Source organism: Anarhichas minor, unplaced genomic scaffold (assembly GCF_050575085.1).
Source record: "Anarhichas minor isolate MPS153535 unplaced genomic scaffold, ASM5057508v1 ptg000051l, whole genome shotgun sequence".
Taxonomy (NCBI): Eukaryota; Metazoa; Chordata; class Actinopteri; order Perciformes; family Anarhichadidae; genus Anarhichas; species Anarhichas minor.
The window spans coordinates 28786-45590 of record NW_027466497.1 but is presented as its reverse complement, the minus strand read 5'-3'; the positions used below and the strand labels follow the sequence as shown (position 1 = coordinate 45590).

General features: G+C 42.0%; 1 protein-coding gene across 10 annotated transcripts in view; it reads right to left on the bottom strand.

Moving 5' to 3' along the window:
- Positions 1-1214: 1214 nt before the first annotated feature.
- The window catches only part of ago2 (argonaute RISC catalytic component 2), a 17879-nt gene continuing 2288 nt past the window's right edge, over positions 1215-16805 (bottom strand). For 2 of the 10 annotated variants that reach the window (XM_076112762.1, XM_076112763.1), the window contains 18 exons: positions 16338-16518; positions 16125-16245; positions 15854-16035; positions 15399-15535; positions 15175-15309; positions 14770-14890; positions 14386-14533; positions 14164-14283; positions 13215-13337; positions 12943-13076; positions 12229-12413; positions 11726-11885; positions 11518-11608; positions 11189-11383; positions 10840-10980; positions 10326-10427; positions 9971-10170; positions 1215-9876 (listed from right to left, as the gene is read on the bottom strand). In XM_076112762.1, coding sequence (XP_075968877.1) covers positions 9768-9876; positions 9971-10170; positions 10326-10427; positions 10840-10980; positions 11189-11383; positions 11518-11608; positions 11726-11885; positions 12229-12413; positions 12943-13076; positions 13215-13337; positions 14164-14283; positions 14386-14533; positions 14770-14890; positions 15175-15309; positions 15399-15535; positions 15854-16035; positions 16125-16245; positions 16338-16518 — 2585 coding nt within the window. In that variant the 3' untranslated portion in view covers positions 1215-9767. Of the gene's footprint in view, positions 9877-9970; positions 10171-10325; positions 10428-10839; positions 10981-11188; positions 11384-11517; positions 11609-11725; positions 11886-12228; positions 12414-12942; positions 13077-13214; positions 13338-14163; positions 14284-14385; positions 14534-14769; positions 14891-15174; positions 15310-15398; positions 15536-15853; positions 16036-16124; positions 16246-16337; positions 16536-16805 lie in introns of all 10 variants that reach the window. The other 8 variants (XM_076112758.1, XM_076112761.1, XM_076112765.1 and 5 more) reach the window with 5 other exon arrangements.

Genomic DNA, 16805 nt, shown 5'->3' with positions numbered 1-16805 from the left:
TGCTCTGGACCTCAGACTGGGCCGAAGGTTCACCTTCCAACAAGACAATGACCCTAAGCACACAGCTAAAATAACAAAGGAGTGGCTTTGGAACAACTCTGACCATTCTTGACTGGCCCAGCCAGAGCCCTGACCTAAACCCACTGAGCATCTCTGGAGAGACCTGAAAATGGCTGTCCACCAACGTTCACCATCCAACCTGATGAAACTTGAGGATCTGCAAGGAAGAATGGCAGAGGATCCCCAAATCCGGGTGTGAAAAACTTGTTGCATCATTCCCAAGAAGACTCATGGCTGTACTAGCTCAAAAGGGTGCTTCTACTCAATACTGAGCAAAGGGTCTGAATACTTATGACCATGTGATATTTCAGTTTTTCTTTTTTAATAAATTTGCAAAAATGTCTACACTTGTTTTTTTTCTGTCAAGATGGGGTGCTGAGTGTACATTAATGAGAAATACAATGAACTTTTTTGATTTTAGCAAATGGCTGCAATGAAACAGAGTGAAAAATTTAAAGGGGTCTGAATACTTTCCGTACCCACTGTATATATATATATATATATATAGTTATATATCTCGTTTTAGAAAACAAGTGTCTTCACTTCAACCCTTATGTCTACAGATGTTTACACTTATATCAGCAAAGTTATGATGAAGAAACTTTAATAAACCTCACCAAATAGTATACACATTTAGTTAAAAAATAAACTATTTTAATGTATACCTCACAAGACACGTTGCGGGCAAATATTGACAATTAAACCTCAATCGCCTAGACCAAAATGTGTATAATCATCAAGTATCAATATCTGTCAAGTACCGCAAATGTTAGACTGTATTATGTTGAGGAACGGTCCCGAGTCCTTGAACAACATTAGAACTTTTTTTGATGGACTAGATTATAACTGATAAAAACAAAAACAGTATATTATTCCCTTTTCTCTTACTACTACGCAGCCATTTACAGTTCCATCTGAAAACTGACATTTTGGGATGTCACAGGAGTAAATAACAGAATGAGTAATGGTTGAATTCCATTTAACTGCATCAGTTCCATGATTCTGGTATTGTGAATGCTGGCTCGCTGTCACATGACTTACCGGGACACTTTAAGATAACCGAGCCCTCGTTAATGTTATCAGTAACACATGTGCTTTTTCTTACTATGACAAGTTCAATCAAACATCAAATTATTAAACAGAAAAGTCACAGGAAAACTTAAAACATGTTTTTATTAATTAACGCAACTTACAGTCAAGCCAAAGAGTGAACTATATTAAGTGATACGTATTCACATTATGTCCTAACAGGGTTTACAGCATGTCTTGTGTTCTGTAAGCATTATTGTTAACAAAAATAAGGAAATGAAAAATAGAAATCAAAGCTTACACCTTTTACAACAACAAGAAACGAGGAGCTTAGCAGTGGATGTGAACAATTTAAAATCAGCAACATAAAGACCCTCACCAGAACAGGAATGACAGCAAATTCAGTTTTGGCATGTCGTGGTTTAAATAAGGGAGAAGAGAGCGAGAGAGAGAGAAAGGATAAAAAAAAAAAACTTAAAAAAAACTCAAAATGGCACAAATGAAGGGAGGTTTGAGTTCACACGGCTGTGCAGGGCTGCCTTTGCCAAGAGACTTTGGTCGCTTTGCTTCTCCATCATGGCTTACAAGTGGGGAAAAAAGTACAATGTATAAAATGAAAAATGGCCAAAGAGGGTTGAAAAACAAAGAAACTGGAGTGTCCTGGAATCAGTTTGATGTATGAATGAATGAAGAGGAATATATTTTACTTTTTTTTTTTCTTCAACAAACTACAGATGATTGTCCGTTTTTCCTTAAATGAGTTGACTACAACTCCAGGACAGCCCCTACATTCATAGGAGGTAGATAACACGGCAATGAGACGCAAAAAGATAATAATAGTGTCTGAATGGGGATATTGAAGTGCATAATTTGTTCCAACTTTAAGGCCAAATAGGAACCTCACGTGTAGATCTAAGGCTATTTTAAGACAGCGGTGCAGGGGACGGGACGGGACGGGGCGGCGGGGAGGGGGGGGGTTAAGGGACACAGTAAGCAGATAGAGCCCTTTCACGACAATACCTGAGTCAACAGTCGTGTTAAACCACAGAGCCTCGTGAGCGTCAAACTCTTCGTCAACTATTTGTTTGGCTGCACCGACAATATGAAAAAAAAAAAAAAAAAAAAGACAAGAGCACAGAAATATGATGCGGCTACAAGGTGAGAAATATTCTGATGAGATTTGCGTAAAAATTGCATAAATGACACATTATCATTTGGCCACAAAGTGTAACGTACTCCTTTGTTACGACAGATTAGATTTACTGGTTGTGGCGTGTGCACAGCCTGTAGTGACATTCAAACCTCCCAAAAGGGGAAAATTAAAAAAATTAAATTAAAATGTATTGGACAATATGAAGTACACTACAGAAAAAAAAAAAAGTCAATGCAGCATATATCAGGCTTATGAGGTACTTCATGAATATATATAGATATATCAACCTTTTTAGAAAAGCTCTTCAAAGTCATATTATTCCTTATAATTCCTATTGATAGCATAAAATACCTCGTCAGTTTTTTTTTTTTTTTTTTTTGAGACTGCTTTGAAAGTGCAAAACACAAATACTGATCCGTTCTATGCAGCATCTACACGAGAGGTTGCGTGATAATCAAAAGTGGAAATGATTTGTATGCGTGGGGCGCAGATGGAGAAGAGAGAGCGAGAGAGATCCGACAAAAGGCACGCATAAGACTACAAACACGCACTGGATGTTTTCAGTTCAGACTAAATTACAACGATCTGTAGTTAATTGCCACAAAGCCTCGTATGTACCTTTTTTTCCGCCGCCGTTTACAATGTTCTGTTACCTTGCAAAGCATGTTCAAATGTGTATATTCCCTTTGTTAATTGTTGCATGCAAAAACTACATTTTTATACCCTTAACAAAAAAAATGCCGTAGAGTCTGGCTAATCGTAGGAGCAGCGGAAATGAACTGAGTAGGCAACAGAGACATCCACCCTGATTTTATTGCAGTACTGGGTTAACACGGCAGAGAGAAATGTAGGCATTTGATCACGTGGAGTAGCTCTATCCAGTATGACACCTTTTAACATTTCGGTAAAAAGAAGAAGAAAAAAAAAAGCTGCTTCCAAATATTGAGACAAATGAATCTACCCATTCGCAAAGTATTGTTTTTGCCAACTAAAAGTTGAAAATGTTTATTGAGCGTTGTTGCCTTGACCTGCGCACAGACGACAAACTAATGACCAACGACCCCACAGCCCACACGCAACAACATTATTGCTGTACATACATCTTTCCAACAGATCTCCACCGCCACTATGAACATTCCTCAATAATCGCCAACATGTCTGCTGGAATATCAACACATTGTCATCGTGAATAGTAATTGCTTTATGATGATGTCATGATTACAGTTTACTTCACCGCGAGGAATGCGTGTCCTCGGTTGGTTTTGTGGCGATCTTTTGAAAAAAATAATAAAAATGAAGGACTCACATGAGACGATGAGACTCCCAATTACAAATATTTGGTCCCCCCCCCAAAATGTAACCAACTAAAGCAACCAACCAGTCGTACATGATTACTTGGTTTTCCATTTAATAAGGTCAAAGAAAAGAACAGTGCTCTCATACGATATTGGCTTGTATTGGTTTGGTCATAATTTTTTTGATTTTGATACCATTATTATAAATGAGGGCTAATATTAGCTAGCACCTGACACTGCTCTGAGGTAGTTTTTTTTTCGAAGTTGGTAAATAAAAAGCCAAGTTCATTCTGAAGACTAGAAATGCTTTGAAAATACACAAATACCCACGATTCTTGCATGGTTGGAGACCGGTAGATCGGATGGATGGCATTGGTTTTGGAGAGTTGAAGCTTGGTAACGGTTCTACTCTGTTAGGTTAGATTGACTGCAGCCCCGTGGAGAACCCCCAAACGTACACCGGACACAGCTGGAACGCATTCTGGCTGCCAGCGATTATCGGTTCCTATTCTCGTTCACGCCAGATTTCTCTGCTATCCTGAAGCTTCACAGGTGAATGTACATACATAACTATATCTACCAACGCTTGTCCAATCCATTGAGTAGATTTAACGGGATGAGTGAAACCTTTACCTGCTAGTGGCACTAGAGTAAAGGTCGGGGGCTAAATAATTACAATAGACATGTGCTAAAGGAGCTAAAGGAGCTGGAGCTTCAAGACTCTTCTTGAAACTAAGACCGGACGTGACAACCAAAATGCGATGTAGCTGCATCCGGTGGACATCAGGGAACGGTTGTGGTTAATAATGGTTCTTTCCTCAGGTCTGCCAGTACGTCATTTGAATTTGTGCTCAATATTTTAGACTTAATAATAAAATAGGTAAACTCTAACTGGAAAGACCTTGTTGAAGCCACACAAATGTCACACGGCTCCAGGTAATCGGGTGGACATTGGCATGATAGAGACTGTCTGTCAGGGACAAAGTGATCGAGGAAAGAGGAGAAATATGCTCGCGGAAGCCAGCCGACTGCCATGGAAATCTCAAACTGTGCTTTTTGAAATCTGAAAAAAAAAAAAAAAAAAAAAAATCTGTGTAGTAATACAATCACCAAAAAGGTAAGGAGCACAAGCAACACTAAAAACCTCAGCTTCTTTCACTTTCAAGTGTCCCTGCGCTAATGAGTGAGTGAGCTGAACTCTGGGAGGATTCTACAGGACAGGAATATCAGACCAGAGGGCTTAAGCAGAAGCCGAGAATCTAAAGGCAAACAAGATCACACACACACCAAAGCAACCATCATATGTACACACACACACACACACACACACACACACACCTGTTATGTTACAGCTACTCAAAAAAAGCATGGCGCCAGAAACAGAAACGATGACCAGTCTTTGCAACAGTGTATAACGTTTGTCTCGTAAAACTACAGTAGCAAACATCCAGAGAGAAGACATCTCAACTGTAGACTTGTATACCTCCTGTTAATCCAAAATGATGTCAGCTGGGATGTGGGTGATATCTAAATCAATGAAATATTAAAAAAAGAAGAAAACATATAACGTTCTGCAATTATTAAAAAGCCCATAAATAAGAGAAAAACAACAAAAGGCTGTACACAAGAAGCAAACGTATATATAGTATAGATGTACTGGATGGATGGCCTTAACAATATTACAAACCATGCAGGCTCTAAGTACATTCATTGTTATTATTTGGAGCTAGGAAAATAGGTTCTACTCTACAAGAGGTTTCTTTATGTCAGCAATAGTTTCTCTACAAGAGACGGATGAGAGGCAAAGAGGAGAAACAATATACAGGGTTATGGTTTGGAATAAACGGATGTATAAGTTTGTTGCTTCATTGGAAGTCAGGCTGCATTTTATTCCGAGACCATTCGAAAAGCGAGAGTAAGTAAAGCTTGGAGTAGTTTTTAAATCTCAGCCTCTTTCAACCCAACATTTAAAAAAAAAAAAAAAAAAAAAGATAAACAAAAACGGTTTGGAGAGAATAGAATAAAGTGAACACTTAAATTAGCTTATGATGATATGCCATTTAGTTTACATACCAGACATTTCTACCACCTGCCTCGTCCTAGTTTTGGACATTCAAGGATACGGGAAGAACAGCCAAACTGAGGTGAAGTAATGTCGGGAGGGTTACCACTGCAGGCATTTTGAATGCCTGACTTAAGCACCTCGGGCACCAACTTGGTGCCACATTCATCCAGGCTGGTGTGTTCATGCATTTGCTCCATACATAGGCTTGATTTAGCTCATCATGATCAAGCAGGTTTAAGTAAAGCCTCTTCTGAATCTTGATATGTATAGTCTCAGGTGGTGACACACAGCGAGGCCTTACTTTAAGCGTTATTTTCCTATGCAGTCTTGGAACAAGGACTGTGACCGTCAAACCTTCCCGCACACGGCACCCACGCCTCTAAGGAAACCTTACCGTTCATAGCTTATCAGCTCTTTTCAACACCTGTCAGTTTGTTTTGCATAAAGCACCTTTCTCCAACATCACTGTACAAAGGCAACCCACCAACGCAACTAAATTTCACTCCGTTGTTTACATTTAAAAAGGCATATTTCTCAAAGACGCCACGCTGAACGCCGGTTGGCTCGGTAGAATCCCTTTTGCTTTCTGAATGGCAAAATACACACGCTGAGGCTCTCAAGCGGCAGGATTTTTTTTGCTGTCGCCAACTCCTTTCTAAGTTTTAAAAAGAAGAAGAAGAAGAGGAAGAAGAAGAAGCCAGTCTGCCATCTGATAAATACTCTTAATGCTGCAGCAGCTACAAAAGTCTACTCTTGTTTAGTGCAAAAACAACATTGTCAAATGTTTTGGGTTTTATCTCCAGGAAAAGCAATGCCGTTCTGATCTGCTGCGTTAAGGTGCTGGCATAGGTAATGTCAAACACGGAAGGAGCAGTAACAACAAGTACAAAGCCGTCTCCCAAAAAGACATTCCCCATTTTTCTGAATTTCAGCACGCTATCATTTAGGACACCCATTCACTTTCTACACAAAATGACGTTCAGGTTTTCCAAACACAGACTCCACCTCCATCAGTCTCCATCAAACACATTTCAGATTTGGCCTGATGCTACAAATTAGCTCCGTGGTGGATTTTTAAGTGGTCAAAGGCCTTCCCGAATCACATACCTTTTTATACATGCTGGACTTCTTTCAGGCTGAAGAGGCGGTTCTCTCCGTATTGTTTTTACGTTTGCAAGCAACTTTAACAGTCCGACTAACGGCACAACTTGGGTACAATTTGTCCAACTCAAGGCTTTGTAATGATCATAGCTAATGTGGGCTTTTTGCATTTGTTGTTATGCTGCTCATGTGGAAAATCAAGGTGTCCAGAAAAAAACAAAACAAAAAAAAGTCTCATTCCACTGGTGCATAGAATAAAAAGGAAAGAAAGAAGGGAAAGCTGTGTGTGAATACAAACACACTGCAGGAATTTGGTCATACAGCTCAACGCTCAAAACCCCTAAAAGAAAGAAAGAAACAACCCCACATTCTCTCTCTCTCATCAGATTGAGTAAAATATGAAATGAAATATCACAAAACCACATAAACCGAGAAAGCGCGTTTACCATCATGCACACCGAACGTTTAAAACCTCTAATGTCAATGCAAGACTCAAACAATGCCAATTAGATAGATAGCAGGGGGTAATTATACAGAAATGGCCAGCAGTGTGATGTTACCATAACACTTGAACAGGTAACAAGAGGTAGAACACACGGCCATTTCCACACAATTACACCGGTGTGTCACGCAATATGGCCGAGCCTCCCGTTTCAAAATGAGGAACACGCGTCTATCGAAGTCATACCAACGTTCTGCTATCAAAAGTGCATCCAAATTTACATGGTGTGAGACCAGCACCGATAAGAACAATATTGACATCATAACAGTAAATATCAAGTACGTCGATTTTCAGAATGCCCCACAAACACAGTCAGTCGGATTTCTAGTTGCTTTACAGGTAAATGAGTAAAAAGAGCAACACAGAGAAAAAGACCCTCAAAACGACGAAGCGTCTTTTTAGCGTACACGTTTAAAAAGCCTCGTCGACCAGTCCAGTGAGGATTTAAGGTGGCTTACAGTGAAAACTTCTAGCACCTAGAATCAAGATGGCCGTTTGTGCTTCCATGTCTCTTGAATATTAATCATGTAAAAGTTTGTAATCTTGTTTGGCTAAGAAAGACTGTGTCACAAAGGATACACCAAATACTCAGGCTATAAAAGCTACAATGTTACAAATGACCACGAATACTTCATCCTGTTAGAAAGGCATGAAGATGCTGATAAGCACTAAGAAACGCTACTAAATGCAACATGCTTAAAATAAAAACAAAACAATAAAAAAAACCTGATTATCTACCTCTATAAATGACCCTAATTCATGTGAGATACCCCACTGCTAAATCTCTTGGTTAAAAATGATGCATAGTTAGAAAATATAGACTACACGCCTCCAATCAAGACTACATGAACATTCGCTAGCTTAACTTAGTAAAACTTAGGTGGGACGTTAGGAAATGTCTAGAGTTATTAGTAAGACCGGAGCAGTCTTAGAAGGCAAGATAATAGTTGCATTTAAAATCTGTATACAAATAGACAGTGTTAATTTAGACTACATGTGGGCCAGTCATAAAAAAAAAAAAAAAAAAAAAAAAAAAAAAATAATATTTTCAGCAGCCTCCACTGAAAGCTTATTCAAAATATACCTCATTACCAACATTACTATATAGTATAAAGACTCACAAAAAGTCATTTGCATAAAACCCAAGCTTTTGTGCGACGACTGCTCCCAATTCATGGAGCAAACCCTAGTAGTTGTTCTTTTTTAGGGAATTTCAAATCAGTTAAAGTCTGAAATGGTGCAGCTGTTACTCCACTGTACCGAATGCCGTGATATCGAGAGGCCACACAAATATCCCGCCCTGACAAAGACACTGCAGAAAACACTATCCTGCTGCTATATACATTAAAACGTAGAAGAAGGGTTAATGTGTAAAAAAAGAGGAAGAAATAAACTATTATCACAAATGTCTAAAACATGGGTCGGCTACATGCATATTCATTACAAAACTGATTGAAATTAAATTAGACTATAAAACAGGAAGGAACAAAAAAAAGAAAGGATTTCATCAAGTTCCCCTCTATGTTGATTTCTAAATCATGTGTCTCATCAACACGGCTCAGGCTACACTAGAAAGAAGTCGTTGTTGGGAACCGGTCCCAGTACACCAAGTCTCGGCGTGGGAATAGAGTTACTGGTGAAACTAGTTCAGTTCAGACTAACGAGAGGCAGGAGGACGACACAATTTAAATCTATCTCAACACTAACAGCCCTCATCTAGAATAAACTAAGTGTTGGTTCAAGGGTTGATAACAAATCTGATGCAAAGAATCCTCTCGTCAATTGTCACCAGATTTGGCATAAAATGGTCATCAGTGTCAATCGAGGACAAATACTGAAAAACCCAGCAACTGTGGGTCTAATTCATAGTTTTACACAGAAATGACAACAGAAAGGTGGTCTCAAATGGCACTTTTCGTCACATAGTGCTCCATGTGAAAGATCACACACAACCCTCAATAAACTAAGTACTGTTGTCCTGATTGAAATACTCATTCTGCTCAGTGCACTTTGCTTTGATTGGCTGATAAATAATGTTTGTCGGCGGAGGAGGAGCAACTCTTCAGGCATATAAACAGTGAACAGGCCCCCGTTATCTCTTGATGAATTTGATCCTTCTCCCTTCCAGCACACAGAGCCGCGTACACAATGCAAACAGGAGGAGGAGGGTAGTTGGTTTCTTCGTAATTATGAACCACCCTAATGTATAATGATACTGCCCACTAGTTTAGAAACGTCTTCTAAACTTTTCCTTTCATTCTTTGCAACATATTCCCCTATGACAAATACAAAACGGACACTAATGCACACAACATGTAAATAAAACCTCTTCCAGCGCAAAACCCCAATAAATAGGGGTTCTTACAGTCTAATAGCTGGCTTTGTTTGGGTCGGGGGCTGAAGTACAATTGTAGACATATGGGTAACTGACAGGCCTGTTAGGTAGGGAGATCACTCTGTGAAACCACTGTGACGCTATCTACAGCTGACAGTGAGACAGCGAGGGGGGTAGTGTGTTCCACCAGTGGGGTCTCACCCACGCCAACTTGGAGTTGTGTGCTCTCAGGCAAAGTACATGGTGCGCAGGGTGTCCTGGTGGATCTGCACGGCCTTGGCCAAGGCCTGTTGGTCACGCCCGTTACTCTGGCCTGATGTGTGACTGCCCTCGGCACTGAAACGGCAGAATGTTACGATTACAGGAGTGTGAAAACTGTTTTCATGAACCTTTTTTCGGTAGGTTGGATTTACCGGAATGCAGCCCTTACCTGTCGTGCTCTTTGTCCACCAAGTGATAGCGAGCCCGGAAGGCCACCAAATGGGCGTAGTAAGCTGGTGCGGGGATGGAAACTGAGCGGGTGCAGCGCACATAGGTGTGGCACAGCTGATAGGTGAGGACCTGCAGTTCATCTGAAGTGAAGTGGTTGTCGTCCCAGAGCACATGGTAATGTGACGGCCTGCTGGTACCCTGCAAGGAGTGGACACGGAGAACAGGTGTTGCAAATGCTGCCCGTTTGTTTCTCACGCATCGTCAAAACCCATTAAATCGGCCCTTTCTCTAAAATACTTCACAGGCACTTCCCTTTTCAGTTCAACTACGGTTGGAGCTCATCGAGTTCTCACCTGGATGCCAGCGTGACTGCAAAGGTAGAAGTCAAATTCTGATGGGTGAGTGATTTTGGTGTCCACTGTGGTGCCTGCAGGAATGTTGCCACTCTTCCCAACCTGCAACAATCCACACAACAGATGCATCAGTGAGCTCCGACGGTTTCCTCACAGGTTAGAATAACAACCGTAATATTGTACTGTGCAAAGTCACGACATAAAATGTGAACCTATGCACAACAACAGGTATTTCCACATAGGAGGATGCCATTTCTCAGTAGGGATTTAAATGCTAGTGTCGTGCTAGCGTCACCAAATTACTTCGGCTTACCTAATGTCCCCAATATAGGAACATAGCGTGAGAGAGAACATGAACACCTGTGGCAGCTGGCTTGGTGCCATCTGTGCAAGTCAAACATTTGTCTCCTGCTGGTTCCCTCAAACGGTCTCAAACTTGTGTGCTCTCTCTCTCTCTCTCTCTTTTTTATCATTAGGTTGATTACAAAACCCCCACCAGTGACCCGATACTGACCCTCTCGTTTCTGTCCATACAGAACAGTCTCGTGTGGTGTCTCTTCTGCACCACCACAAAGGTGATACCAGGCTGGTAGTCCTTCTCTAGTTTGATGCAGGCCTCACGGATCGCCAGCAGCTCGTGCTGAAGGACCTGCATCTCAAAAGTTAATAACATGAAAAGTTGCATAGATGATGATAAAATCCACCCAAGTAAACATGTACAGAATTGACAGTGACAGAAACACAAACACTAAGCTCTGCTACGTACATTATTTACTTACATGGGTTCCGCTGCCTAAACACACTTGTCTATACTTTCTGATATTTCATAGTTTATTCTGCGTCATCCCTGATATGTGTATCACCTGGTTGAACTGGCCCTCGGAGATGCCGTCGCGGTAGTAGATGATTCTGGTGGGCTTGAAGCGAGTGGACTTGTAGAATTGGATGAGCAGCTCCCTCACCATGGTGGCCAGGTCCTGGATGATGTCCTGCCGATGCTGCTGCACCCGCACCGTGGCACAGTATCTGCTGGGATGGGCATCCATACTACCAACCACCTAAAGAAAAAAAAAAAAAGAGGAAATATCATTTAGTATCAACCAAAAACCCAAACAGTGAGTTGAAAGAAGCTTAAGAGCTGCAGAGATGTTTGAACATTGAACTTTTTTTTGTGACCATGTTGGTTACGTACAGCAGCAATGGACGGCTTCTTTCCATCTCCTGCAGGAGGATGAGTCACATCTGCACCAAGGAAGATCACTGGCTGCTGGAAGACCAACGGCCTGGAACAAGAACGCACACATGAAAGGCATTTTCAAAAGTCGGATAATGGTTTGACAGACTTCAAAGATATCCACATGGATTCATTTCAGGATTTAGTTATTAGCATCTTCACTGACCTGCCCTGCGGCAGGAGGATGTTGTTGACGCCGCCCAGCTTGACGTTGATCTTCAGACAGAGGTTGGAGAGCGTCTGAGGCGTCGTCTTTTGAACATTCTTCACCTGCACACACTGCGTGGCCATGCCGAGCACCGTGTCCCCAACGCGCTTCACCTCAGCTGCAATACACATCGCAACAATAAGGAAATATGAAACATGACAAGGCACAATATTGATGTTTTGTGCAGGTATACAGATCTATCACAAGTATTTGGGACTGGAGGAACGGTTTGGTCCACCACACTGGTGAACCTTTAGTGGAATATAAATAAATGCATTTTCTATTTGAGCGTAAATTCATTAAATTACAACTGATGTGAGTAGAAAAACAATCGTTGCATTTAATAGATTGATTGGGCTTAAAATACCAATGTGCTGGATGTCTCTCATCTCTCCAGCAGGAGTATAAAATCATGCAGCACTAAATGACACGACAACAGATTGCCCGAGTGGATCCCTCACCGTAGACGGGCGTCTTCCCCGGCAGGATGACGACCACCAGCTGGAGGCCCTGGTAGGTGTACTTGAGGTGCCTGAACATGGGCTCCACGCTGTCCGCTCCCTGGGCGTACTTACAGAAGCACGGCTGACCCTGGATGGGCATCCCTGCATCCCTGGAAATCTTCCTCAGCTGATCGGTGAATGCTCTGAAACAGGTGAGGAACTTGTTTACTTATAGTTCAGTGAAGTTTAGCGGTTGAGGTTGCACGAGACAATAATGGAAAGTGACAGGCAAACATCTTAGCAAGAACAACATCTTAGCAAGAACAACTTGTCCTTTTAGCAGTTCAGTATCACTTGGGTACAGAGCGCTTGAATATGTTACCTATGAGAGTACAAAACCTAGCGACGGCAGTGGAAATAAATGGCACAGCTGTATATAATCAACAAGCACTCTTACGCCCCTGTAGAGCTAAAATACCTCGGTCCTCAGGGGGACAATACAGCCAAAAAGTGACACGTTGTGAAAGACCCAACAGAGGCACAAATCAAGTGAGACAGCTTCGTGCCGCTTCTACGATCCTGATTGCAACATTTGAAACTCCAGCTCATGCACCAATGTGTACTTGCGTTTGTGCACTTCCATTAAAAAAAAAATAATCATGGGCTGCCTGCCACCAAACGGCCCATGCACACAATGACATGAAACACGTGCACTTCATGCATCTCACTCACTTCAGCAGCAGTTCAGTACACTGCCTCTGTGGCGCAAAGCAGGCGATGGCCCACACTTTGATCTCAATGCCGGTGTGGAACTGCTTGTTCCTCATGTCCCACACGCCCTGGATTGGCGTGGCTATTGCTTTGTTCTGTGAATCGCAATGACAGCGGCATTATTAGTGCTCGTCACTGTACACAAGATGAAGTTATTCCAACAAAACGTTGCAGATATATGCACAAAAAGTAAAAAGCCATCATCAACGCATAGAAACTGGTGATCAACATACCCTGCCTCCATACAGAATGGAAGGAGCTTGTAAGACACGGCCATTCACTTCTGTCATCTCATCCCTCACCATCACTCCAAACTCACGGACGTACGGGTCAGTGTTGAAGTTGGCACTTCTCATCTGGAAGAAAACAAACACCACAGCAGTTAAATTAAATGTGAATGTCATCTGAATATGTAACCAAGTTAAGATTTCAAAGTGCACGTTTCATCAAAAGCTGCACTGACTAGATACTGAACCACGGGGGAAACAAAAGAACTGTCAAAGGCCCCGACAGAAAAGAAAGTTGAACTTTATAAATCAAGAAAAAGATATTCAAATATTTGAAAATGCCAATCAGTAGTGTTCAAACTCCGATAAAGAAGTGGAAAATTAGTAACTCAGTTGATACCAAGCCACGGTCATCTAGACCAACAAAGATGTCAGCCACAACTGCCAGGAACATTGGTGAGGATGCAAAGAAAAGGCCACAAGCAACGTCAGGCTTCTCTGCAAAAAAGTGACGTGGCTGTTTCACGATGCACAATAAGGATGAACTTCAACAAACATGGGCTGCACAGTCGGGTTGCCGCCACAAAGCAGCCTGCTTACAAACACTTACAAAAGCCTCAAAACGTTTGGAGTGATGAGACCAAAATGTAACTTTATGGTCATAACCATAAACGCTATGTTTGGAGAAGAGTCAACAAGGCTTCTGACAAAAAGTACACCATCCCTACTGTGACGCATGGAGGTGGAACGCTGATGTTTTGGGGGTTTGTGAGCTATGGCGGCACAGAGAATTTAGTCTAAATTGATGGCAAGATGAATGCATAAAGTTTAATTTGAATCCTGTAAAAAAATAAAAGAAATGTTTTTTGCCTGATCACTCATGTTTTCTTTAGATAACGGTACACATCTTACTAATTCTGCCAGGTTATGTAAAGGTATGAGCACAACGACTTACCAATTTACTAATCTCCTCCTGACGGTCCGGTGCCGACCGGGCTGTGGCCCGGATCATAGTGGAGGTCTGATTGTCTGTCAGCTTTTTGATGCAGCGCTGTCCTGCCACTATGTTGCACACCTGGAGAGGACACACGTGAAGCAAAACGGGGTTTTAGGGGGGGGGAAATCGGCAGCGAGTCGGGTGACTTTGCAAAAAGCAGAGGAGGTTAGAGACGCTTACCTCGAGAGGTAGGTAGGTGTGCTTCTGCTCCTGCCCCACCTGTAGACACGGGAGGTGGGGGTATCTCAGGATCAGCTTGTACTTGTCTTTGAAGTACTGTGCTACTGTGCATTCAATAGTTTGGCCGTTCTCCTGCTGCAGGGGGAACCTGAGGGGACACACACACACACACACACACACACACACACACACACACGTAAGTTAAGAGGAAGAAAAATACAACAACAATATTGTCTATATTGTTATCATTTGTAGTGTATTGTCCTATTATGCTGTCCTATCTCTGTGTGCATTTTGTTCTATGCACGTTTGCATTGACTGCAGCTTATGTAATATTAACAATGATATAATATGAACGAGGATGAGACACAAGAGCTGTCTTACGTCTGGTGGCTGGCTGGTCTTCTGGTCACGTTGCACACTCTGTACTTCCTCTTCATCTGCCCACAGTGAGTGATCTCCACTTTCAGGCCTGGAAGAGGGAATCGCGGTGAAGGAGAACAAACTAATAATTTAAAAGTTAATAAAAGCCAGTTTTGAATGGCCTGTGACAAAGACATACATATCTCATGACAGTGGAAAAAAAGGACAAATATTTAAATTGTTGAAGTAATAAAAGATTCTAATCTTCTACTAATTTAAACTAAACATTAAATCAGGTATAAAATTGAAATCATGAATAGATATTAGAATCAAATCTTCCTAAGACATAACCAAAAATAAAACAATCTAATTGACAAACAAAGACTTGAAAAGCTACTACTGAGTGAGCTCCTGAGCTTCTCTTACCTTTGATTTCCTTTGTAAATTTCACACGTTGGGAGTCAGTTAAGGGCTTCTGTTGTTCTTCAATGCTTTTGAAATCCAAGACCTCACACATGAACTCGATTACAGGCTGGGCTTTGTAGAACGCAGTGGCAGAAACTGCGAAAAACAGAACCGGCACACAGAAGCGAGGTTCATAGACTCGACTTGACTTGACACAACGATGTGCAATCGGCAGGAAATGTTACCATCGATGTTGAGCATCATTTTCCAAAGGGAAGGCCTGACGGACTGGTGGAAGCCGAACCACACCTCTCTGCCGCCACCGAGGGGGTTCGAACATCCCTCTGAGGGCGTGAAGAAAGAGCGGCCCACCGGCGTGTACCTGTAACAGAGGAGTCAGCCGTGAAACGTCCGAGAAACAGACGCCAGTCAACAGAACAAACAGTTCATGGAAGTATGCTCAGAAAATAAAATAAGTAAAAAAACAGGTTGCACAACATTTTTCTGTCATGCTTTGTTGCTAGATTGCCTTCATCAGTGTGGTAAATGAATTTGGTTTCTGTTTATCTGAATAAAACACTGGATATCACTCATATTGTGAGTCTAAAACATCCACTGTGGTCATTTGACAACAACAACAGGCAGGACAATCAATCATCCAGACATCAACCAACGTTGGATCATAAAAAAAGGAACCCACCTCATAGAGGGCAAATGTCTCATGACCACATCCAAGGCTTGGACGGTCTCAAAGGGGACGCTGGGTAGCCGCCCTGCTAGAGCCTCGTGCAGCGCTTGCAGGCTCACGCAGGACACCCACTTGATTGATACTTTGAAGCTGCGGTCTTTGCCTTCACCAGGAATGGTTACCTCAAGCTCCACCTGTGTGGCCGATGGGAAAGAACAGATGAAGACAAGAGGCACTGCAGTGATATTTTAATATCATTCGATTGTCCTGAAGTGTAACGTACTTTGTCTCTGCCTATGGGCAAGGGCATGGCAGTGTAGAGATTCTTCCTCCCGTCGTACACTGGCTTTCGATCACCAAAGATCTGTGTTTTAAAGTGCTGGACCATGTGCTCCACTATTTCACTGAGAACAAAATGAAACAAATGAAATTACATTCAACAACTGATCTGCCGTGTGCCGGGGGCTGCGAATGAAGCATACACACATATACGCACCGGTTGACCCTCCTGGGGCATTTCTCAGGCTTGATGTCGATGTCATAATGGTAAACCTCCAGTTTGGGGATTTCCATCTCGAAGAAGTTGGCCTGGAGCTTGATTGTCCTGCCCATGGTGCCAAAGTCCGGCCGTGACGGTGGCTTGAACACATATTCTGGCACTGGGGAGGATGGCGGGTCTAAAACAGGGGGGTCAAATGGAGGAAAGTGGCAAATTGCAAAATAAGGATCACATTACATGGACATCAGACATTTCCCAAGATCTTAAAGGCCCAATTGGTATAATGTAAATGTGATGTGTGTGCACATTAATAAAAAAAAGACTGTTCTGTCAACTGATCATGATGGAAAAAGTTGCAAATGTCATCCCAGGTTTGATTGACAGAAGTTATTCCGGCATGAATGTTCATTTCATGGCAGCTGCATCAGTGCTCTTTTCTAGTGCGACCTCATCATGAACCCTTCC